The sequence below is a fragment of the Trachemys scripta genome, chromosome 1 (assembly GCF_013100865.1).
Source record: "Trachemys scripta elegans isolate TJP31775 chromosome 1, CAS_Tse_1.0, whole genome shotgun sequence".
Taxonomy (NCBI): domain Eukaryota; kingdom Metazoa; phylum Chordata; order Testudines; family Emydidae; genus Trachemys; species Trachemys scripta.
The window spans coordinates 288,257,650-288,284,323 of record NC_048298.1 but is presented as its reverse complement, the minus strand read 5'-3'; the positions used below and the strand labels follow the sequence as shown (position 1 = coordinate 288,284,323).

At 37.8% G+C, this 26,674-nt stretch overlaps 1 protein-coding gene across 8 annotated transcripts in view; it reads right to left on the bottom strand.

Annotated features, from left to right (window-relative positions):
- LRCH1 (leucine rich repeats and calponin homology domain containing 1) overlaps positions 1-26,674 on the bottom strand; it is a 241,877-nt gene that overhangs the window by 10,332 nt on the left and 204,871 nt on the right. For 4 of the 8 annotated variants that reach the window (XR_004644091.1, XR_004644095.1, XR_004644094.1 and 1 more), the window contains 4 exons: positions 25,055-25,164; positions 22,478-22,615; positions 18,291-18,368; positions 6,487-6,744 (listed from right to left, as the gene is read on the bottom strand). Coding sequence is in view for 3 of the 8 variants with exons in the window: in XM_034758484.1 (XP_034614375.1) it covers positions 18,291-18,368; positions 22,478-22,615; positions 25,055-25,164 (326 nt within the window). In the remaining 5 variants the exon portion in view is untranslated. Of the gene's footprint in view, positions 1-3,649; positions 3,705-6,486; positions 6,745-18,290; positions 18,369-22,477; positions 22,616-25,054; positions 25,165-26,674 lie in introns of all 8 variants that reach the window. The other 4 variants (XM_034758484.1, XM_034758486.1, XR_004644092.1 and 1 more) reach the window with 3 other exon arrangements.

The following is a 26,674-nucleotide window of genomic DNA, read 5'->3' as shown; positions in this document are numbered from 1 at the left end:
AATCTCAGTGGGGCCAATCTTGTGTGACTGTGAGGTACTGCAGACTCTCAAAGGGTCAGGCAAGACTGTCATTAACTTCTGCTTCCTCATTAAAGGACATTTCTTTCTGGAGAGATGTACAGAGATCTTGTAAGGCTTAAAGTTCTTCCTTTAGATGCAAACTGTCATGTAACCTGATGTATGATTGGTAGTGGACTAACTAAATGATAAAAATGTTTTCAGTTTCAAACACAAGACAAAAACAAAGGTTTTCTTCACTTCTGGTAATATAAGGTTTATTCAAACATGTCTAATAGTTAAGGAACTGTGGTCAATCTAATGTCTCAAGACACACCTGCTCATAATGTCATTGGTTTTAGAATAAAATATTCTGATCTGTTATTTTCAGATAAAGAAGTCTTTACATTCTATACTGAATATGTTTTAAAGTCAGATGAAATTGTTTTAAAAATTTTTTCTGCTCCCACTGGATACGGCCCTCCCGTCACCAGATAGGGATTGGGCTAAGAAAACCCAACGAAAAGGTGGTATGTTTGAGTTTCCTGTCTGAATATTGATAATTTCATTATCCTTACATTTTCAGATATGAAATTACTGTATATTAAATTATTGGACACTGAAGTGAATATTTGAAAACCAAAGAAAAACAATTACAAGCCTTTGATAAGAGACTAAGGGACATGACTAAAAAAAATTCACTGCTGGTATTTGTAAGTTTGAATGCATTCGTAAAATGATATGTTTGTCCCAAATCGCTTCTATTGAAGCCAAATCTGTATCAAACACAGTTCAGTTTAAAGAGATTTATGCCTCACACTTAAAAGATTTTTATTGCAAAACTTACTCACTGTTCATCTCTAGCCACCTATATCAGTCAGAGCTTTTGTTTTACCTATTGATTTTTCATGGCTACAGTGTTGATTGTCTTACAATTAATCACAAAGAGTAATTACAATGAGTAAATGAGTTCAGTCATCCATTTTAAACCATAAAAACCTCCCCAATATCACTTTGCTTTCTCTTTAAAGAAAATGAATTAACCAGTCCAAAATCTAATATAATATTCTAGTTGAGTATAAAACCAGTACCTATGAGCTCTATTCTCAAATAAAGGAAGTTTTTTAAGGGCCCATAAAAAAGCAGACTCTAGGATTAATTTCTAGTTTTTAAAGCATAAATAGGTCATACAAAGGAAGACAGTACGTTGTAACCAGCATGTTCACTTTCCCCATAATACATCTCCCTGTCCCTAAGCTCTAGCTTAGTTCCCTTATCTCTTTCACATGCTTGAAGGCTTCTACATTACCAACAAGAAAACAATGGACAATGCAAAGTTATAAAGAACAAACCAATAAACGAACACAAGGGTTATGTGTTTTGACAAATATCCCAGAACAGTTATTGGATCCTGTAGCATCCTATACAAAGAACACTCTCCTTTCACCTCATCGTTTTCATAACTAACTCAATTCTCTTGTTCACCTCAATAAAGAGTCTAAGTGCTGAGCTTTAAAGTCCAGGTTTTTACATTGCTCCCACTATCTAGCACAACTTTCCTACCGCTGCACACCCAAATCCTTTTCTGAATCCCTGTTCTTTTCAAATCACACCTCAACAACATTCTATAACTTTTTTTTTTAAGAGAAGAATCAAATCTTACTAAGACCATTATCCAAATGCCAAGGAACTCAGTAGGAGCCTTTCCAAAGCCTTCAATGGGCTTTAGATCAGATCCCAACCCTCCCAATTACCCACATTCAATCATTCTCCTTGAAACTTGGCCACTTCCTCCTCCTCCTCTTCTCTTCTCCTCTGTCCCACCACACCTACAAGTGCTACCTCTAAGACGCAAGGAATGCACTTATCTTACAGCTGTCAAACAATCAGAAGAGAGAAACTCACTATATTATATAACACTATTGCAAAACTTTTATAGAATTCAGCATTTCTAGGCACTAGACTTCAGCTATGGAGGAACTCGCCCATGACTACAGTAAGACTTTAGGCAACTGACAGATTCTTCAAACATCTTTCCCACTTTTGGAAGTGAGTTCGCTCCATCTTAAACTGGCATAATACCAGTGTAACTCCACTAACTCAACACAGGGTATGATTCATCTCTCAGTAGTATCTCCTTTGAAGTCAATGAAGTGATGTCAATGCAAAAACAGCGTGAGAGAGATGGAGTTGGGCACTACATTTCCAACACCAGTGACGGTCTCTGCAGAAACTGTCAGTCAATACAGAGGAAGGACCACCGATTTCTGCTTTGGTCATGGATGGGTCTTCCCACAACAACACACACACCCTGATGAATTACCCAGGATCTAAGGTCTGCTTCTGCTTCTAATAAACTCAGTGGAATGAGTGAGACACCTAATCATTGCAACTAGGCTAACCACATTCTAAATTTAAATTAATCTTAATTTAAAAAGACGGATATAATTTTGACTGTTATTTTCAAATTTATGTCAAAGGAAGGAACAAACTTCTTTCAATCAAAAATGAGGCAAAATGTAACAATATAGAGAGGAGAGAGTCCGAGCCAGTAGGCTGCGCCACATAGCTACCAGCAGTGAAGATGATAAGACAAAGTTGTAGCCACAATTGCAAATGCTATACTCAGAGTAATCTTCTAGCCATGGAACAAGATGGGTGATTTAGCTGGGGTGAAGGAAAAACAGGAAAATGACAGGAAGCAACAATAGGAGGATTCAGTATGAACTTGGCACTTAAACCTATCTCTATTTTCTTTGACATTAGTTGCCTTAAAGTCAAGGCTATTGCGTGAATTGGACTAATCTAGGCTAATCAACAACTTCAAGGCAATTAAAATACAATTGTCTGTTACTAAGAGAGTGACTGTGGCCACTGAATCAGGTATGCACATCATAAAGTGATTTAATTTGCAGATGTTAACGTTCAGGACCCAGCTATATTTACCAGCAAAAAAAGGAGAGTGAATGAAATTTTGCAATATGGCAAGTGCTATTCTCTGCTCCTTCTGTTTCTTCCCCGCATTTGTACACATAAGATTTCAGAAAAACTGAAATATTCTGAAAATGTTGCAACATGTAGCTTCTTAGAGATTGCAAATAAGAAAATGAATCTCATGTTTTCCACGTAAATAATTGGGAGTCAAGTATTCTGAAATTTAAATAATCATTACAACAAAGAGGACTAAAATAGTTTTAAACAAAAACCTCTCAAACACTTTTTACAGTTTTATATACTATAGATCAGTGGTTCTCAAACCAGGGGTCCGATGCCCTGCGGGTGGGGTGGGGCATGAGCAGGTTTCAGGGGGGCCCCCAAGCAGGGCCAGCATTAGACTCACTGGGGCCCAGAGCAGAAAGCCGAAGCCCTGCCAAATGGGGTTGAAGCCCGGGGCCTGAGCTCTGCCAGCCGAGGCTGAAGCCGAAGCCTGAGCAACTTAGCTTTGCGGAGAGTCCTGCGGCATGAGCCCCCGCATGCGATTGGCCTGCTTGCTACCTCCTCAACGCTGGCCCTGGCTTTTATATGCAGAAAACCCGTTATTGTGACACAGGTGGGCTGTGAAGTTTTTCTAGGGCATTGGGAGGGATGGGGGGAGCTCAGAAAGAAAAAGATTGAGAACCCCTGCTCTAGATATTACTTTTCATTTTTATACCTTTCCTTGTTCGTATCTCAGCATCACTGATGATATCTGCCCATCTCTGGGAACACTGTTTGTGTTGCAACAGATGGAGTACAGGAATTAAAATCATTGGTTTGGTGTGTGTGTGTATAAGTGGCTTTTAAAAACCTCACCGTGACAGATTAGTGTTCTTTCACATACATAGGGCCTGATTTTAAGAAGCAGATTTCACATATGCATGTGCAATATTACATTCATTATTAACAGCATTTGCAGTTGCTGTCAATAAGTAGCCTCAATGTTATGTAATTAATTGTAAGCACAAATATTTTCAGAAACAAAATTTTACATCTCCAACTCAGAAGGCAGGCTGGGGGCCTTTTACAAATCAGGATCTTCAAATAGATCAAATATTTTGCCTAAATACTTGATAATTTCACTTTAATATTCTTCTGTCGACTTCACGTAGTCTACAGCAGGGTTCAGGGCTTAGCTATGTTGCTCAGGGGTGTGGATTTTTCATACACCTGAGCGACGTCGCTGGGTTGACCTACATTTCTAGTGTAGAGCTGACCTTAGTTACAGTTACAAAGCCTAAGGCTTTCCCTTCACAGTATGGTCTGGGTTAACTTCAAGTCTATAGCAATAGGGAAGCACTTGTAATGTTCCTCTTTGAATCTTGTGTTATAACTTTCCTACTGTTTATGGGAATATGAGAATTTACTTTTATTCTCAGCACCCTACATGATTAATGTGTTTATTTTATATGGAAAGTTTTGGGACAAAAAGTTAATGCAGTATCAGACAGGAACATTAGCAATAATTAGTTATGGTCATTCTGTTCAAAAGCTGAAAGAAACTGAAGAGCAATTAAGTTCACTCATTTTCTAAAAGTCAGGTGAAGAAGCAGATCTGGGAATCACAAAGGTAAATTAATTGAGGAGGAGACTGACAGGTCTGCATGTGTAGATTAGAATTTATGGATAAAACCTGTAGGCAGTTTAAGGATTAAATAATATTCAATTCATAATTTGTATTTGTATGGGGGGGAGGGATAGCTCAGTGGTTTGAGCATTGGCCTGCTAAACCCAGGGTTGTGAGTTCAGTCCTTGAGGGGGCCACTTGGGGTTCTGGGGCAAAATAAGTACTTGGCCTTGCTAGTGAAGGCAGGGGGCTGGACTCAATGATCTGTCAAGGTCCCTTCCAGTTCTAGGAGATGGGATATCTCCATTAATTATAATTATTATTTTCATGCTGTGCTAAATCACTTTTGCAATTTAGAATATTTTTGTATCTATCCTGTACTAGATATAGAATGGGCTAGTTCCTAGTGTATGAGAAGTCAGCTTTTTTGGACAAGTTCGTGAGTTTGCTTATCACTATGGTTGGGATTTGGTAAAATATTTGTAATTGTGCAACAGGTTTAATCCAGTACACCTCTTGAACAGCAATTCAGCTCTCATATCCAGTGTTCAGACTGAGAAATCATTCATAAATGGGAGACACAAGCCTCTGTTTCTTTGCACATCAGCAACCTTGAAACAACTGCTCCATTACTTTTCTAATGGATGGGAGATTTTGGATACTCTGGGTAATTAAACCAGCAAAAACATGTCACTGGCACAGGCAGAGATAACATTAGGATTAATATCGTGGGCTGGTAGCAACAAGTTTCTCCACCTGATTTTCTAATACTTTAAATACATAAAAAAATATTCATGTAAATAACATGGGAATAGGGATTGTGTAACAAACATAGCAATGCAGAAAGCACTGGCAAAGAGATCGATTTAACAGACCCCTCAATTCCTAGGGGAATTCCTAAATGAGTACGGTATATTTATGTATTCAGGGGATTGGTACTCTTGGGTTAGCTAAACTGATATTTTAGTGACATAATTTATGTTTACATTTCATAATATGAAATCATTAGCATTTATATAAAGCTTTTCATCTGTAGATCTCAAAGTGAAGGGAAAACTAAATAAACATCTCTACATATTGTTAAAGAAGTCTTCTCAGATGTGTTACAGAATATTATCATCCCTGTTTTTATAAATGAGGAAACAGACAAGAATATTATGTAACTTGCCCAATGTCACAGAAAGAATCAGTGGCAGAGACCGTGACAAAGCCTAAGTCTGCCAATACCCACTCTGATGCCCTACTCCCTGCACCATGTTGCCTCCATCACCTTCATCCTGAAAGACCCTAAGTTCCATTACAAATTCTGAGTTTTTTGTAATTTGGCATGTATTTAAAAACGGACAGCAACATTACACAGTTTGACAGGGAAAGAGAAGATTACTGTTTCCAAAAGAAACTGGAGAAAAAATTCAGGGGGGGAAATTGTAATGATCACAAACTGGACTTTGACCAAAACACCAGAGTAAACACTCACTCTTACAACAAGTGCTATGGGATCTTTACTGATCTTAAGGACCATGGTTTCTATTCTTCATTTGGAAGATGGTGCCTCTAACAAACATAACACATACTCAAAGAGAATACCGCCATCTTCTGAAATGCCAGTATCACTTCCTTCAGCACCTCGGGGTTCCTTGGGTTCTCACCTCCAAACACTGACCAGGCTCAATGCTGCTTAGTTTATAAGATCTGATGAGACCACAGCCCAAAATGGTATAGATGCAGTTTACTGCATCTCCACAATCTGTGAGCAAACCAGACAGTGTGGAAGGAAACAAGCTGCAAAATCAAGATACATGTACGCATTTAAGCTAGGGTTGGGGAAGTGAGGGGCGGGTTTCCCGCTACAATCAATTCAAGATTCTGCTACCTCTAGTCAAGAGGTTAATAGAGAGGTTACAGGGGATGGAAGTTTGTGAGAGAAAGGAAGGAAATTAAAGTACCTGTAATATGTCAGAGATAAAGCAGAAAGTTTGTGTGCACATGCAAACAGGTTATGCTGTTAGCGCATTCCAGTGATAAGTTATGTACATCAAGACTATAAAAAGTATGTGGAAAAGACAAAAGCCTATTAGATCCCAGGAGCGAAAGGTAGAAGTTGATTGTGGGGCTTTCTCCCCGAGGGCCAGCAGAGTGTCAACAGTCTTTCGAATGTGACGAATATCCGACTGCAGGATGTCATACGGAGAGCAGAGGTCAGCCTATCCCGAAGGGCAGCCATTAGAACAGAAAAAAACAGTGCATAAAATTAAAAATACAAAAAGATAGAGTTTGATAAAGTATTACAGTATTCTATTACTAGTATAAATATGTAGGAATATATTGTTTCTTTCAATTATTCCCTTAATTTACTACATGCACCATCTTTCTTTTGTTTCCTCTAAATAATTAAGCTATCAAACAATATCAAAACACTAGCACAAATATACGGTGCAAGCTAAGAGCTCAATCTTGCAAATCTTTATAGACGTAGTCCCATTCAATCACTTAAATGGGACTAATTGTATGATTAAGATTTTGCAAGAACAGGCCACTATAAAAGCAAGGAAGTTCTCTTAGCAGTTGAGACAAACCATGATACTGAAATCTCAGGAAAACACACTAAAAAAGTAAATTGTTATGAATATACATACAATTGTTCACCTAACGTCACATGCACCTTAAAATCTGGTGATGAAATTGTTTACTTTGGCTGGTACTCTGGGATGAAAATTGAAAGAGACAGAAATGATACTGATTAGTTTAAGAAAATTTCCAAGCTGCAGAGTTTAAGGCTCAAACTTCTTATTTAAAATTTTAAAATTAAAAATATGTGAACCTAGGCTATTCATACATTTTTGGAAGATATAAATGCCCATATGTAACTATTTAAATTGGAATACAAACATCCAAGCAACTTGCTGCATTATGAAAATTGTACTGAGCAATGATATTCACGATAAGCAGACATATTTGGTTATCATTACACAAAATCAAACCCAAGGTGCACACTGATCACTTTAAATTTTGGAAAATGAAAACAATATGATGTGTATTTTTACTCCAATCTCCTTTGCACACATAACCTCACTATCAATTCTCAACTCAATGTATACATGTAAGTTAGAGTATCTTCAATTTTTTTTTTTAAGTTGCGTAAGATGTAGGAAAGACAGAGCCCCATTTCAGGAGTAAGTTCTAGCTTCTTCTGGGCCAACTATATTCAGGTATTAAAGGAAAATAATTCCTAGTATATAATCAAAAACATGAAAAATCTGCAGGCTTAGCAGTCTAAAATACTTTAAGAACATAAGAACGGCCGTACCGGGTCAGACCGAAGGTCCATCTAGCCCAGTATCCTGTCTACCGACAGTGGCTAATGCCAAGTGCCCCAGAGGGAGTGGACCTAACAGGCAATGATCAAGTGATCTCTCTCCTGCCATCATCTCCATCCTCTGACAAACAGAGGCTAGGGACACCCTTCCTTACCCATCCTGGCTAATAGCCATTAATGGACTTAACCACCATGAATTTATCCAATTCTCTTTTAAACGCTGTTATAGTCCTAGCCTTCACAACCTCCTCAGGTAAGGAGTTCCATAAGTTCACTGTGCGCTGCATGAAAAAGAACTTTCTTGTATTTGTTTTAAACCTGCTACCTATTAATTTCATTTGGTGACCCCTAGTTCTTGTATAATGGGAATAAGTAAATAACTTTTCCTTATCCACTTTCTCCATATCACTCATGATTTTATATACCTCTATCATATACCCCCTTAGTCTCCTCTTTTCCAAGCTGAAGGGTCCTAGCCTCTTTAATCTCTCCTCATATGGCACCCGTTCCAAACCCCTAATCATTTTAGTTGCCCTTTTCTGAACCTTTTCTAGTGCCAGTATATCTTTTTTGAGATGAGAAGACCACACCTATACGCAGTATTCGAGATGTGGGCGTACCATTGATTTATATAAGGGCAATAATATATTCTCAGTCTTATTCTCTATCCCCTTTTTAATGATCCCTAACATCCTGTTTGCTTTTTTGACTGCCTCTGCACACTGCGTGGACATCTTCAGAGAACTATCCACGATGACTCCAAGATCTTTTTCCTGACTTCTTGTAGCTAAATTAGCCCCCATCATATTGTATGTATAGTTGGGGTTATTTTTTCCAATGTGCATTACTTTACATTTATCCACATTAAATTTCATTTGCCATTTTGTTGCCCAATCATTTAGTTTTGTGAGATCTTTTTGAAGTTCGTCACAATCTGCTTTGGTCTTAACTATCTTGAGCAGTTTAGTATCATTTGCAAACTTTGCCACCTCACTGTTTACCCCTTTCTCCAGATCATTTATAAATAAGTTGAATAGGATTGGTCCGAGGACTGACCCTTGTGGAACACCACTAGTTACCCCTCTCCATTCTGAGAATTTACCGTTAATTCCTACCCTTTGTTCCCGGTATTTTAGCCAGTTCTCAATCCATGAAAGGACCTTCCCTTTTATCCCATGACAGCTTAATTTACGTAGGAACCTTTGGTGAGGGACCTTGTCAAAGGCTTTCTGGAAATCTAAGTACACTATGTCCACTGGATCCCCCTTGTCCACGTTTGTTGACCCTTCAAAGAACTCTAATAGATTAGTAAGACACGATTTCCCTTTACAGAAACCATGTTGACTATTGCTCAACAGTTTATGTTTTTCTATGTGCCTGACAATTTTATTCTTAACTACTGTTTCGACTAATTTGCCTGGTACCGACATTAGACTTACCGGTCTGTAATTTCCGGGATCACCTCTAGAGCCCTTTTTAAATATTGGTGTTACATTAGCTAACTTCCAGTCATTGGGTACAGAAGCTGATTTAAAGGACAGGTTACAAACCTTAGTTAATAGTTCCGCAAATTCACATTTGAGTTCTTTCAGAACTCTTGGGTGAATGCCATCTGGTCCCGGTGACTTGTTACTGTTAAGTTTATCAATTAATTCCAAAACCTCTTCTAGTGACACTTCAATCTGTGACAGTTCCTCAGATTTGTCACCTAGAAAAGCCGGCTATCAAGCTTCACAATGTAGTCCTAATTAATTATCAAATTTTCAAAAGCATTAAAGAGCTCTTCTACTCTGAGAAATGACTCTGCAGAATTTCTGTAGGGAAACTTGTCTACAGAATTTGCCCCACAGAATCCATGGTTATTGTGTATCAATAAGGCCTTCAGTTACACCTATGCCATCTCAGTAAATATCAGTGGGTTTACACTGATGTGACTGATTGAAACCTAGGCCATGTCTGCACTACAGGGACAATACTGGCATAGCTATAGTGCTATAGGTTTATGCCTACGTAAGTTCATATATAGATGCAGCCTACACTGATGGAAAGCTTATTTTTGACAGAGCAGAAACCCTACCTCACTGAGCAATGGTAGCTACGTCGACAAAAGCATTCTTCTGTTGACCTCACTGCATCTACCCTGGGGGCTAGGTACACAAAGCTATGTTGCTCAGGGGTGTGGATTTTTCACACACCCTAAGAGATGTTGCTATGTCAACCTAAATTTTGTGTGTAGACTTCACAGGAGTAGAAAGCTGTAAAAACTTAATTTTTTTGTTACTCAAGCGATCAATGCAACACTGAATATACACAAAGAAAAGATCTGATTAGTGATGATGGGGTCATTTTTACACAGTTACTTTTCAGAGTAGAAGCATGCTTCTTACTCCAAATTCAAATGTTATATAAATCTCAAAGGAATAGTACTTGAATGTAGAAAAAAATAAAATAAAAAAGAGGGACACACACAGAGTTTAAAAACAATACTAAGTTTTGTTTGTAAATCTGAATTGAAATATAAGATTTTAAAAAAAGATAAAATCCACAAACTTGTGAACTTGAAATGCTCATTTTTGAGCACAGAACCTGTTAAAACCAAAATCTCATTGACGCAGATATGAAATATTATGTTTTACCGAAGACACTAATAAAACTAATAAACATTGCATTAGCTTTCTAATCGAGTACAACAGACTAATTTCATATCTGTCAAAAACATACCCAATTAAACAAAACCCAAAATATTTTGAAGCTAAATTAAGGTAATTTCATATAATTTTAAACAAGGATGTTGCTTTTTTTTTTTTTTTTTTCCTGAATGGAAATAGACACCTTTGGAGCAGACTGGAAAGAAGTAATTTCAGAGTTACTGAAGAATGACAGCTGCTGGTAATAGGTCTAATTTTACAGTCAGTGAGGAATTTGCTGACCAGAGACTTGCCAATGGAAGAGCATTCAAGAAAAGAAACCATGCAGAAGTTGCCAAAGCTTGCAAAGGGAATTTACTACAAGAACTGCTGTTTAGTGTTTAAACTGGTGAAATCAGACCAAGCTTGAGAAAAGCCTGACTATTCTGCAAATTTATTTGCTCTGTAAGTGTTTGAATATGCAAAGTAAATAGTTCTCCAATTAGTAAACATTTCAACCATGAGAGACCATTTCCCCCTGCTGGTACTAGGTAAAATCTTTCATATTATAGATGCCATCTAGTGCTTCTGAACAGGAGCTCAGGATACAATATTCTCTATCTTTTCAATAAGTAAATATAGTATTTCCACCTAAGTTATCACAATTTTAGTGACTCTGATGTGAATTTGATGTGAAACTAAAATACTAAAACAAAACAATCATATAGCTAAAGGGTATAACATTACCAAACAACAACAATTATGCCTGGATAATCAACAATTTCAAACATTCTGCTCTCCTCATTAAAAGCACAATTATTATTAGTCACAACTAAAAATCTAAGCACAGGTATTGTCCCAGTTACTAGTGATTTTTTAAACGTATGTGCAGCTGCATGCCTAAATGGATCATGCAGTTACCAAAACTGTGCATACAGAATAAATATTTAGATAGAGTAGATCGATATGGAAGGTTAATCACATAACTGGCTGTTTGCATGCACAAGCTCCTCTGATTATTCATGCATCTGCAGTAAATTGCGCAAACAAATCAGGTGTACAGTTTTGAAAAACAAGCCCATAATATTTTAATTCCTAAAAATAAAATCTCAATGGTACGTACTCAGAATTGCATGAAAGAATGCATACTTATGTGTATGTACTATATGATAAATACCTACCTAGGAAACTCAGGGTTAAGATTTTAACAGCATACTATACCACTTGCAACCATACTGTAGTCCAAATAGCATATATTGCCTAGCACAGTGGGAAAAATCCATACCTGATATAATTGCATTGCAACTCCATGAAAGTCTCTGGAACAAACTGATGAGGCAATTGGTCAGAATACGAGTGTGAATATAGCTGTAGCAGTGGAAACAACTAACAGGTTGGTTATAAGATCAAGTTTTAACAGCAACTAACTGCTGCGTGACACCTGTTCCATTACCTACATCCATCAGTGATGGCAAAGTACAATGGCTTGATTCTGCTAAAATGATCAGCTGTGAAATGGTAAACAATTTACCTTCATTAGGTATCAGAGTTAACATCCCATTGAGACTAATGAGGACAGTTTATACTTGTCTCAAAGCTACTGTTTCAAACTGTCCGAAGACTGACAGCCACTACTGCATGGGTTAACAGTCACTTCATATTTTGAAGATTATTTTGCAGTCGTAAAGACGCTAGGCTTAATGTTGATTTGTTTGTATTAAAGACATCTTACATTCTGGGGCATATTTATGCAACCAATTCCAAAAGAACATTTAAATCTGCATAATAGAACCATAGAAATGTACAACTGGATGGAACCTAGACAGATCATCTAGTCCAGTTATCACCTGACAGCTGTTTGTCTTTTCCTTAAAAACCTCCAATGATGGAGATTCTAAAACCGCCCTAGGTAATCTGTTCCAGGGCTTTAACACCCTTATAGTTAGGAAGGTTTTCTTAATGTCTAACTTAAATCTCTCTCACTGGAATTTAAGCCCAACATTTCCTGTCCTGCCCTCAGTGGTTAAGGAGAACAATTTATCATCCTTCTCTTTATAACAACCTTTTATATATTTGAAGACTTATGTTCCCCCTAAGTCTTCTCTTTTCCAGACTAAACAAACCTAATTTTTTCAATCTTTCCTCGTATATCATGTTTTCTAAACCTTTTCACCATTTTGGTTGCTCTCCTTTGGACTTTCTTCACGTTGTCCACATCTTTCCCGAAATGTGGTGCTCAGGCCTCGTCAGTGTAGAGTAAAGTGGAAGAATTATTTCTTGTGTCTTGCTGACAACACTCCTGATAACACATCCCAGAATGATGTTCGCTTTTTTTGCAACAGTATTACATTGTAAACTCATACTTCGTTTGCGATGCACTGGAACTCCCAGATGCTTTTCTGTAGTACTCCTCCTTAGGCAGTCATTTCCCATTTTGTACGTGTGCAAATGATTGTTCTTTCTAAGTGTAGTACTTTGCACATGTCCTTATTGAATTTCATCCTATTTCAGATCATTTCTATAGTTTCTCAAGATCATTTTGAATTCTAATACTGTCCTCCAAAGTTCTTGCAACGCCTCCCAGTTTGGTATCTTCCACAAACCTTATAAGTGTACCATCTATGCCATTATCCAAATAATTTATGAAGATATAGAATAGAACTGGACCCAGGACAGATCCCTGCAGGATCCCACTCAATATGCCTTTCCAGCTTGACTGTGAACCATTGATAGGAGTCTCCCTTGTGAAATCTGGTATTTTGTGTACTTTTACCTTATACTATAGGTAGGGTGCTACCAATTCACAGTCAGAAGATTTTAAAAATCATAAATTTCATGATTTCAGCTATTTAAATCTGAAATTTCATGGTATTGTATGTGTAAGGAGTTGTGTGTGTGTGGGTGTGTGTGTGTATGGGGCGGGGATTGCAAGGTTATTGTAGGGAGGTTGCAGTACTGCTACCCTTACTTCTGCGCTGCTGCTGCTGACAGCGCTGCCTTCAGACCTGGGCAGCCAGAGAGCAGCAGCTGCTGGCCGGGCGCCCAGCTCTGAAGGCAGTGCAGAATTAAGGATAGCAATACTAGGAACCTCCTACAATAGGCTTGCAACTCCCTTTTGCTAAAGTTTGCCTTCTTGAAATCCATTGTCTTTATTCTGCTGTTTTCCCTCCTACCATTCCTTAGAATTATGAAATCTCTCATTTCATGTTCACTTTCACCCAAGCTGCCTTTCACCTTCAAATCTCAACCAGTTCCTCCCTATTTGTCAGAATCAAATCTAGAACAGGCTCTCCCCTTCTTGCTTTCTCCACACCTCCTGCCATAAAAAGTTGTCTTCAATGCACTGCATGAACTTGTTGGATAATCTGTGCCCTGCTGTGTTATTTTCCCAACAGATGTCTGGATAGTTGAAGTCGCCCATCACTACCCAGTCCTGTGCTTTGGATGAGTTTGTTAGTTGTTCCAAAAAGCCTCATCCATCTCTTCTTCCTGGTTAGGTGGTTTGTAGGAGACCCCTACCAGGACATCACCCTAGTTTTTTTTTTACCCCTTTTATCCTTACCCAGAGACTTTCAAAAGGTCTGCCTCCAACTTCTATCTCAATCTCAGTGCAAGCATATACATCTTTGATATAAATGGCCACACCGCCTCCTTTTTTTCTCAGCTTGTCCTTCCTGAATAAGCTCTACCCTTCTATACCAATATTCCAGTCATATGAATTACCCCACCAAGTCTCTGCGATGCCAATTTTGTTGTAATTGTGATTATTCACTAGTATTTCTAATTCTTCCTGTATGTTCCCCATATTTCCTGCATTAGTATACAGACATCTAAGATATTCATTAGATTTCCCCTCTATATTCCCCTTGTATTCCCTCTGTATCTCTCTTTTGTCCCTGATATGATTATACTATAATCACATTATACATAGAATCCTGGACATATTTTACTTTGTGTCAAGACAAAACTTTGAAATTCGTTGACCTGTAATTGTCCTTATAACTCTGAGCACTCCTGAGAGGCTAAATGCTGTGGGCAGATGACTGAGTACCTCAACAGTATGTTCATACATACATTAATATTAAAGGTGAATTTCAAAGCAAAAAAGTGAGCTTTTATGTACAAAGATGGACTCTGTTTTTTATCCCCTGCCTGTTTATTCATTTAAAACACTGGTTCTCAACAAGGGGTACATGTACCCCTAGGGGTGCACAGAGGTCTTCCAGGGGGTACATCAACTCATCTAGATATTTGCCTAGATTTACAACAGGCTACATAAAATGCACTAGCGAAGTCCGTACAAACTAAAATTTCATACAGACAATAAGTTGGTTATACTGCTCTATATACCACTATGCACTGAAATGTAAGTACAATATTTATATTACAAGTGATTTATTTTATAATTATATGGTAAAAATGAGAAAGTCAGCAATTTTTCCGTAATAGTGTGCTGTGACACTTGTATTTTTATGTTGGATTTTGTAAGCAAGTAGTTTTTAAGTGAGGTGAAAGTTCGGGGTATGCAAAACAAATCAGACTCGTTCAAGGTGCAAAGTAGTCTGGAAAGGTTGAGAGCCACTGATTTAAAATATGTATGCCCTGAATTCCTTTGTTTTGCTCAGGGACCTTGGCAAGATCTTTGGAGAATCCTTTTCTTACCATCAACTGGGGGCTGAAAAAGCTGCAACCCTCCTGTAAAATTATCATTCTCCAAATCACATTGCATGTTTGCACCTTCATGCTACACTTGTCTCAAGGTCAGTCATGAAGCTCAGTGGGCATATGGTTCTGGAGTTCCCTTCAGCACTACCACTAAATAGCACGCCGCCTTATTCCACTTAAAGCCCCCTTCTGCTTAAACATGTGTAAAATCTTCCATTTTGATCACCCTCTTGTACTGAAACAGCATTCAGCCCATCCCAGATCATCCACTTTTCCTCCAAAGACATCTCTTAATGTGATTGGAATAACATGAGAAATGCTACTCTGTGGTGTAGGTTAGTAGACACAGGGGCTGCCAAGAAAGGGCTGGAGCTTAACGGTAATCTGTTCAGAAAAGAAAACAATTCATTGCAAATGTTGTATTCCTATTGCTGGATTCTCCTGAGACTGTTAGGCTATATAAGAACAATCAACATACAAGCAAATGTTAGAAAATGGGGAATGTCTTTCTCGGCACTTTTACAGCATATTGTTCCTAGACAGATTCTTGATCAATCTGGGCTTTGGCGTCCTGCTAGCTACTCACGCAATCATATCTACCTACCACTGATCTTCATTTCCAACATTTTCTCTCTCACGCTCACTCAGTAAAACACAGCCAACTCCAAACACTTTCACTCATCTAAGTTCTGAAACACAATGCATTTTCCACAAAGTATAGCAGTAAATTTGTCAATTGCCATCCATGCTTAGTAAGCCTGAATTCTCTTACAGAATTCCACAAAGATCTCTTATAAATTAAAACCTCAAACAAATGTACTTAATATTTAAGTGAATGAAATTTCATATGGGTAGAAACTAATGTTTGTTTATTTAGATTTATGAGATCTGATCCTTTGTTTAACCTTCTATGAAAACATGCAATATACAAACAGTCAAATGGCGCCAAAAATCTATAACAAGCCTGCAATATTAGCAGAGAAAGTTTATATTTCATTGAAAGCTGCAAAGAGAAAAACAAATGTAAACCCTTACTCACAGAAGCGACGTGTGGGAGGGGGGGCAGGTGGGGTCATGTGCCTCGCACCCCCCAGATTTCTCCCAGGGTTTATATGCCTTGCCACGAACCCCACGCATCCCACCAGAACCTTTAAATTGTGCCCCAACACTATCAACAGTTACGTGTTGTCTCTGCTTACTCACTAACATTAAAACAATAATTGTTGTTACCCAGTAAGCTGATTTCCTGCAATTTAACAAGAAAATTCAGATGTAAGTTTATTGCCTCATCTGAGCTTGTCACACTATGCTGTGGCATTCAAGGGATCTCATGTTAATATACTGCTCCTTGGATATTTTTATGACAATTGATTTTCTTTTTTTAAAAGACCCAATTAAAAACAGCCACCTTCCTCCTCTCCTTCCCCCAAAAGGCCACTTCCCAGCAACTCTGATTATGAGTGCATCAAAGGGTGGCTCACATTTCATTAAACATGCCACACACAGGCTGCATACATTTTGACACAATATTCTCAAGACAGGGAGACATGCCGTCTGATTTCTGAAACTAATCTTTTAGCCCACAATATGCAGCCATTTTAATATTATCATGAATATTTTACATTACATAACTTTATGAAAGCAGTTACTGTGCATTAATAAACTCTAACAGCTGGCCAATATAATCATTTTTAAAATAGAGACCTAATTCATAACACTATGGATTACAAAATTTAATTTTAACAGAAATTCATTGTAGTTATAAGAACAATCCTCCCTCCCAATCCCTCTTCAAATTGCAGAAAGGGAAAAAACACTGTTTTCCTGTCCTTCAAATAGAGGTCAGACTAACGGATTTCTTCACATTCTGAAAAAGGAATCCTTTCGTAATTTAAAAATGTTGTATTCAAGTCTCATCCCAAAGTAAAAACAAAACTAAACATGTTTTTAGACTCCTGAAAGTAAACCTTAAAATAAAAGTGCTCTCAGAGCCTTAGTTATACTGTTGGCAAAAATACAATGACAACATTAAGTAATGTACAGTTTTATGTTTGTAATTTTCTATTTTACTGCATTAAAAACTAGTTTGTACACAAACTAATTCCTCATACTGAAGGCCAATTGCTTGAAATGAAATTGTCTTTAATTACATCAGACATATTTTTAGATCCTGGAACAGATTCTGATCTAACCTGTATCAGTGTAAATCCAGAGTAACTAAACTGTATCATAATGAGTTACTCCAGTGTAATTTTTATCAGAATATGGACTACTGGCATTCTCTACAGAAACTTGAACATGTAAAATCTTAAACTTTCTTGAGTTTACTCCATTTAGTCATTTCTACAATGATATTTTAACATCACAGTAGAACCTCACTCATTTGCCTTTTGCTAATCTGCACATTCCTCTCCTTACATCTCAGCAAAAATGTAAGAGTGCTGAGATGAGATCTCATATTACCAATTTCTTTGACAAAATGTACTACAAAATATGTAATATAGTATAAAGTATAAATACTTAAAACTAAACTAAGCTTGTAAAATAAAAGCACCAAGTAAAACACAGTTATCACTCTTTAAAAACTTGCTAATTTTTCCTTATATAAAACTAATTATCTACTTGCTGTATTTACTAGTTATTTTCTATAGGAAATATAAGGAGGTATTGAGAAAACTGAAAATACTCTTATCTACCTATCTATGGCAAAACAGGCATGTTTTCAAAAATGACTATTATCCATTTTGTTATACATTATACTTGTTTTATTGTTGAGTTTTCTAATTCACAAAATTCAGTCGTTTCTTAATGGGTCTTCTAATCATGAGGGGAATTAGACCCCAATCCAGCAATGCCTCTAATCACAATAAATCTCACTAAAGACGGTAGGACTATAAACTCGTGAATATCTCACATGAACACCTTAATAGGACAATTCATGTGCTTAAAGCTAAGGGCATATCTAAGTGCATTGTTGTTGAATGAGGGTGTAAATGTTCTACTGTAATATTTCATAAAATAAGACATGAATAATTTTAGCGATGTATAAAATAAAGAGCCTTCAACTGTAAAATAATACATAATTTATGCTTTTTGGTATGTTTTAGGTCACATGATATTGATGGACATAATTAAAAATTACCTCTGGTATACCCAGTTTCCTACATGCATCCAGAAAGTTTTCCACATTTCTCCTGCATTTGGCCATACTAAGTTTAGGCTGCAAGAACAAGAGACCATAGATTAATGTGACAGAAGCTAATAATATACAGTAGTCATCATAAAATTCTGCCTATTAAATGACGTTTCTACTGCTGATGCAATATTTAGGTTAGGCTATTCCTGAAAAAATAAATTAGGAAGTGGTAAACAGCAGATTGACCAACATCTAATAACTGACATACTGAACTGCCAACGTCTCCTAGTGCCACGATGTCTCCCTGCCACCACCCATCCACCCCGGCAGTGACCTCTATGGCACTAGCAAGGGCACAACAGTGGAGGAGGCCAGTGCACTTTATAAGCGTCCAAGCGTATGATTACACTGCAATTAAACATCCACGGCTGGCCTGTGTCAACTGACTCGGACTCATAGGGCTCGGGCTACGGGACTGTAACACTGCAGTCTAGATGCTTGGGCTGGAGCCTGACCTCTGGGACCCCACAAAGGGGGAGGGTTCCAAAGCCCGAGTTCCAGCCTGAGCATCTGCACCACAATTTTACAGCCCCACTATCCGAGTCAGCTAACATGGGCCAGCCAAAGCTATTTAATTGCAGTGTAGATATACCCCAACTCATGCTGCGACCTATCTCAGCAGCTGGTCAGAGGACACTTTCAGATGGTCTATAAACCTTCAGAAAGATGCTAAGAAATAAGAGCGTGGAAACCTTTCCTTTCCCATTGTGTTTTTGTAGTTGAGGTTTTTTTTCTGCTTTTTAAAATTCATAATCATTGTCCTGGTTTTCATTCATTTCTATTTCTCCGTGTTTTGCAATTCTGTTGTTAATGCAGGTCTTTGAGTTGGGTGTATGTTCTCCTTACTAATGCACGTTATTAGTAGTAGGAATTTTTAGTAATGATGTTCACATTGCATTACAGACTCTGAAGTGGAATTTGCTTCCATGTTCTTCTAAAATGTGCTACATACCATAAAATTTCCCTTCTATGTTCTCTCTTCTTCCTCTCAATATCAGCCTGTCTCTCTCTGTGTCACTCTCATCCGGCTCAGCTGCACTGAGAGTCTCCCATGTCAATCACTATCTCTTAATTTCCATTGGATGACCATGTAGTGACTGGCCCAATCAGCCTATACACTCTCAAATCAGGCCTCATTTATGCAAGGACATTCAGGAAAGTGAAAATGAATTAAAATGATGAAGATAATATGCATAAAAAAACATATTAAACCCTCATGTGGATGCTCTCATTCAGAATTAAAGTGGCCTGAGTTCATTGCTGTTTAATTTTTCAGGAGGCCACTTTACAAACGTGCAACTTTTGGGTGCACTTGCTTTTGTACATGTCCAGTCTCTAGTTCTGAAATCAGGAGTGCATCCAACTCACTACTAGGCTCAGTTTGTGCACATGAAAGTCTGGCTTGCAAAGTTCTGAAAATCTGTCCCCTCTAATAATCACGTGCAGTGGAAGACTGGCTTACCTGCAAGAAGTGGTAATACTTCTCAAATGGGAATTTTACAACCCAAACATCACAGGCTGTTTTAGGATGTGTATAAAGGGAATCATAGTTCTTTCACATTTAATTTTTGGATATTATGAGGAGAACTTGATATATGATTTCAACATACATTAAGAAGAGTTGTACAAACTCTATAATGTCGTTTCTATATTTTTCACATTGGTTTTTTTATCATATCGATTTTTAATTAAAAACCTTCCAATTCATTTTTACAATTACTTACTTAGTCTTTTAGAATTTCAAAGATTCCTATAATATGATGTGTTCTTTGTCCTATTTGTCTGTCTCAAGACTATCAAACCTCTTACAGTGGCATTCTGTGTCACCAAAGCCAATCCATTATTTCCCTACTTTAACAGAAAAAAGTGATAATGATATTCCTGACCTTTAAACTGAAAATTTATCAGCACCAAGAGAGACATTAGCTGCCTAGCATTCTCCAGAACTTTTCTTTTCAAGGTTAACTATGTGTCAGTAAGGCCTGAAAGTGTTTTGTAAAACACTAAGAACAACCTTTTAGCCTTGGAAATTCAGGTCTTGTCTACTCTGCGAGTCTCTGCAGTGAAATGTGACATGACAAGAATCAAGTGGTTTAAAACCAACAACTGAAAATATAAAATGATGGGGTCAAAATTAGCTGTTACCACTCAAGAAAGAGATCTTGGAGTCATTGTGGATAGTTCTCTGAAAACACCCACTCAATGTGCAGTGGCAGTCAAAAAAGTTAACAGAATGTTAGGAATCATTAGGAAAGGGATCGATAAGAAGACAGAAAATATCATATTGCCTCTATATAAATCCATGGTATGCCCACATCTTAAATACTGCATGCAGATCTGGTTGCCCCATCTCAAAAAAGATATAGTGGAATTGGAAAAGGTACAGCAAAGGGCAACAAAAATGATTAGGGGTATGGAACAGCATCCATATGAGGAGAGATTAATAAGACTGGGACTTTTCAGCTTGGAAAAGAGACAACTAAGGGGAGATACGATAGAGGTCTATCAAATCATACCTGGTGTGGAGAAAGTAAATAAGGAAGTGTTATTTACCCCTTCTCATAACACAATAACATTTGGGATCACCAAATGAAATTAACAGGCAGCAGGTTTAAAACAAACAAAAGGAAGTATTTTTTCACACAACGCACAGTCAACCTGTGGAACTCTTTGCCAGAGGACGTTGTGAAAACCAAGACTATAACAGGGTCAAAAACGAATTAGATAAATTCATGGAAGATAGGTTCATCAATGGCTATTAGCTCTGAAGTGTCCCTAGCCTCTGTTTGCCAGAAGCTGGGAATGGGCAACAGGGGATGGATCACTTGATGATTATCTGTTCTGTTCATTCCCTCTGGGGCATCTGGCATTGGCCACTGTCGGAAGATGGACCATTGGTCTGACTCAGTATGGCCGTTCTTATGAAAGGGATACATTTTTTTAGCCACGATTGAAAACTCCTTGTTTTTTGTTAAAATCTATATTCTTAAAAGCCTTAGCAGATCACTTTACAATCAGCATGCCTTTCTCAGAATTAAAGATAAGACTTTATTTAACAAACATTTAACCAGAGGTACACTCAGAAAAACTGCACAACTTTATGCATCGTATTTTGAAAATACAGGAAACCTCTTTAGAAACAAAGTGACATCAGAAACCTAGAACAGAAATGTCCCCACTAAGAGAAACCAAGTTTTCCATAAATACAGGAAAAATCCTGAAGAAAGTTGAAAAGAAAAGGAAATTAGGTTTGAAAAAAGTGTACACAAGCAGATTTGGTACAAAAAAATCCTTGATGGCCCTGGTCCTGCAATCAGATCCATATGCCCTAGTGCCTTTGAGGAGTCAAAGATTGCAGGATTAGGTCATACGTTTCTCTTCTGTCCTGTCTGTGACAAAAAATGAGTTGTTTCCATATTTAACAAAAAAAAAAAAAAAAAAAAAAACCTTGCTATGTAGGATTGTTGTTAACTCAATAAATTGCTAATCTCATTGTAGCATAATGTTTCCCACATGTTTAGAGTGCTGCAAATCTGCAGATATCCACTTTATATCTGCGGATATAGGCATCTGCAGATGTGGATGCGGATACCCGTGGACCATTTTCGTGGATTCCGGAATGGAGGCGGATACAAATTTTGTATCCACCCCAGGCTCTATACATGCGTATTAGAGTACATTATAAATCATACTGTATGCTATGACAGAACACATTAACAATGCACCAGGAAGTGGAGAACTGATTTTTAGGAAAGTATCCACTGGAACAAAATCTTGTCAGAGGATAACGATCACCTCCTACAACATAAACAGCAAGGCATTTATGGAAAAATCTGACCTCCTGCAATCTAGATGGTATAGACAACAAACCTATCATGAGCTTCAGCCAGTCACAGACCAGTTTATTCATAATAAAAGAGAGAGAAGTGTATGTGGTTTTTTTAAATAGCTCCAGTACTTCATTTTTCTGAAGATTTGAGTTACTGCCAATCTGAACTGGAGGGGGGGGGGGGGGGGAAGTACACGTTTGTAGGCATGAACACTACTCACCATCCAATGACTGTTTTTCAGAAGTAGATTTTATTTGATAATAAAGCTTTAGTTTTTCTTTTTTTAAAAAATATTTGACTTACTACTGCTGGTGAGGGTACATGGATACTTCCCACAGATCGAGGACGAATGTGATTGACTAAATGACAGAGAACGACCCCATCCATAAGAGCAGACCCCAAATCTTCAGGCAAACAAATCTTTAGTCTCATTTCAATGTTCTATAAAAGAAGAACAAACATGTCACCACTTTTACACAGAATTAGAAAGAACCACCTCCCCCAAAAGCAAATATCCATATTCTCTATCACATCGTCATGCCTTTCTCCATGCTACCCTCTATTTCAGTGAATCCTCACCCAAGTCCAGTTTGTCAAGCCCCACATCTCCATTTAAATTGCTCCTAAAAAAAACCCAAAACACCACACTGCCTCATTCCAGGTCACCCACTGGAAATGTAACTTATGAAAAAACAATCACTTTAACGGTGCCAGAAATGAGTAACCACATCATCTTATTACTGTAATGCTTGTCCTTCCTCATTACATCACCCTGCTAGCACCATACTTTGCTACTCTTGCTTGTTGCCTCATATCTAAAATTATTCTTTTTATTATACTAGCACCCAGAATCCCGAGTCAGGATCAGAACCCCATTGCATTAAGCCCCATACAAACACAGAGTAAAAGATGGCCACTCCTCAAACAGCTGAAAAGAAACAAGTGGGAGTAACAAAAATTGGAAAGAATGCAGAAGGGAGAACAAGGTTGGATCTGTAATGTGCACTACTGGGTAAAAATATGAAAATTCCCTACTCAGACAAAAGGGGCACTTTAATTAAATAAATGTCAAGTTGCAAAACACTCAGCAAAGTAGGGCACTTTGAAAATGTTTAAAAATTTTCTGGCAAAAAAAATTGCATTTTGTTACAAACGTGTAACTTTTATTGATTTAGGCTCCAATCTTGCAAACGCTTTGGCATGTGTGTAACCTTATGGATATGAGTAGTCACATTATCTTAGCCTGGAGTTTTCATACTCCTTCCCAGTAGAGCACATTATTATTATTATTATTTATATAATACCCCAAACTATGTTATGTCCTTTAGAGAACAGATAAAAATATATCATCCCTGTCCCTTGCATTCCCTCCCCATTTCTGTCCGTTTGCTAAAATTCACTAGTTGCAAGAGGTGTTTACCAGTAATAGGTAACAAGCTCTGATTGCTGTAATGAGCCAATCAGTAACAACTACAAATTTGTGCACACTGCCAGTCTATGCTAAAATAGTTACCTCTGTCCTCCTTCCTCCGTCTGTTTGTCCATGTCACCCAACTCTTCTATCTTGTCTTTTAGACTGTAAACTCTTTGGGGCAGGAACAGTCATTTACAATATGTGGTATTCAGCCTATCACACACCCTTCTAAGGCCTCTAGGTGCCACTGTTTTATAAACAGCAGCAGCAGCGAAGCTAAAACGAACCATGCAGGCACCAGATAGGCATATGTGCAAAGTGTAAGGGAGGCAGAAGAGGTGGTGGTGTGCTTAACTAAATAACCCTTCTAAACATTAGCTGGGGAGCAGAAAAGCCCTTACTTATTTTAGAAAAGAGTTTTTTTTTTTTTTTAATTCAGTACATATTTAAAAGTTGCTCTATCAAGAAAATATATATGTTTTAAATTAGTCAATGGACAAAATTCAAGTTGGTCATAATAATGCCAGATGATGCTACTATTCACTTGTAACACCAAATGTATTTTAAAGCAATAGTGATGTAAAATTATCTCATATAACTTTAGCAGTTGTAATGCAATGAACGCTATAGACACATATAAGAACACTTTGTATTTGGGACCGCTTGCAACTGAAGAGCTTAACACTCAACACTCTGCAGTAATTATCTCATCACTGTTTTATAGATGGTGAAACTGAGGCACAGAGAGGTTTATAAATTTTAAGGCCACAAGCGACCATCTAAACTGAACTGCAATACACAGGCCATAGAACCTCACCCAGTAATTCTGCATCAAGTCCATAACTTCTGTTTAAGCTATAGTGTATCTTTTAGAAAGATACCCAGTTTTGATTTAAAAATCTCAAGTGATGGAGAATCCACCATATTGCTAGGTAAATTGTTGCAATGCTTAATTATCTATACTTTAGAAATAAAGCACTAATTTTGGTCTGAATTTGTCTAGCTTCAACTTCCAACCACTGGATCTCATTATGCCTTTATCTGCCAGATTAAAGAGCCACGCCCACCATCAGAAACCTCTTCCTCATGCAGGTACTTGTACACTGTGATTAAGTCACTCCTTAACCTTCTTTTGGATGAACTAAATAGATAGAGCTTCTTAAGTCTCTCAATGTAAGATCTCTTGTCCAGACCTCAAATAATTCTTGTGGCTCTTTCCTGAATCTTTTCCAAATTTGTCAATGTTCTTTTTGAAGTATAGACATCAAAACTGCATACAGTATTCCAGTCATGGTCTCACTAATGCTGTATACAGAAATAATGCCACCTCCCCACTCTCTGATATTCCCCTGCTCATACATCCAAGCACTGCTTTTTCCCTAAGATTAGGTAGCTTTCCCGAGGGCAAACAGGAAATACATGCTTTAGCCGCAAATCTGCAGCCCTTCACATTGTTTTTCACATACCTCACGCAATTGCTCCACAAGCTCTTTCTCTTCTCTCATCTGTTCCATTTTCCTCCGAATTGTAAATTGAGGGTCTATGGATTCCAAATTTCTCTGTGGTCTTAAAAATACTGTGATTTTAAAGAGAGAGATATTTAGTAAAAGCAAGCCATCAAAAACTTTTGCTTTATTAATTTTCAGATTAAACAAAATCCTTATTCACGGTCCCAATTATGTCTGTTGGACGATTTCCTGGAGAGCATATAGAAAGAAAATCTGATATAGAACTATAATCATAAAAGTGTATTTGCTTGGGGGGTGCTCATAACAGAATTAATGTATTATTGATATAAGTGGAATATATAGACATCATTCAGGGCCATATCCTATGGTCTTGACTGGGAATTTTACCAAATTCGCATAGCATTTGTCCCTTAGAGTTTTTGATCTGTTGTTAGAAGTCTTGCTACTTCTATCATAGGACTCCTCTCTCAGTCTTTTAGTTAGATCCCAATCCTACAAGGTGCAGGACTCCAATGGAACGGAGAGTATTCAGCACCTTGCCGGATCAGACTCATAGCACTCTCCAATTATTCATGACTATCTTTCATCTCGCCCTTCATCAAACAAAATTGTGTGTTTGACTCCTAAAAACTGAATGCCTATCACAGCACCTCTGAAGGCTTGCCTACACTAGAGATTCCCATTTCATGTGCAGTATTGAAGTAGGTCCATACAGAGTTTTCCTACAACCATTCCTGGTGCTATGGATTATTTCATCCATCCTGTAACTTCGGGCACAGCAGGGACATAAACTCAACAGTACCTAATGTATATTTGCACTTTTAAACGTTTTCGTTGTGTTCCAATGACAACTTTTAATGGTTCTTTCTTGTACATGTATCATGAGGGTTATGCCCACCGATGCCCTCCCACACTGTAGATACCATGGCAGAGGATCACCAGTTCTTGTGGCTGGACTGACTCTAGGCTTGCTCATGCATCACGAAAAGTGACAAGTGCTCAAGAAGGGATGTAACTTGTATTTATTACTTTTCTTTTTATGTAATATGACACCCTTACGTGGGTCATCAACATGGGGAGTTAAACCCAGGTCCTCTGGTTCTAAAAGCATAAAACTCAACTGCCTGAGCTAAAAGATGCAGCTTTGTTAGCTCAAGGTTGTAGCAGACTCAAACATCTATGTGGTTCAGCCACCACTTGTGGTGGTGTGTAGGGGGGGTGTAACAGCGCCACACTGAGTAAGCAAAGGATATGGTTATTTCCAGATTTTTAGATTTTGTTGCATTGCTGTTTTGCTTTGTTTCTTTTGTTAGGATTATTTCCTGCCCCCCTGAACTAATGCTTTCCTTTTTTTGGTCTCCCTCTGGATACTGAAATGGGAGTGGTCTGGTCCTGGTGCAGGAAGAGGAATATATCCACAGACTCCTCCATAAGACTCAGCTAGTTACTCTCCATCTCCCTCATCTCCTGCAGTGGGTGGGGGAGTTTTGGTGAGCCACGGCTTGTTCAAAATGCAGGAAGAAAAGTGGGGGATGATGTTTTGGTCATTTAGATACATAGAGAAGGAAGAAGTCAGGTATATCTGTAAATGCAAATGTCCCAAATGGACAGATTGCT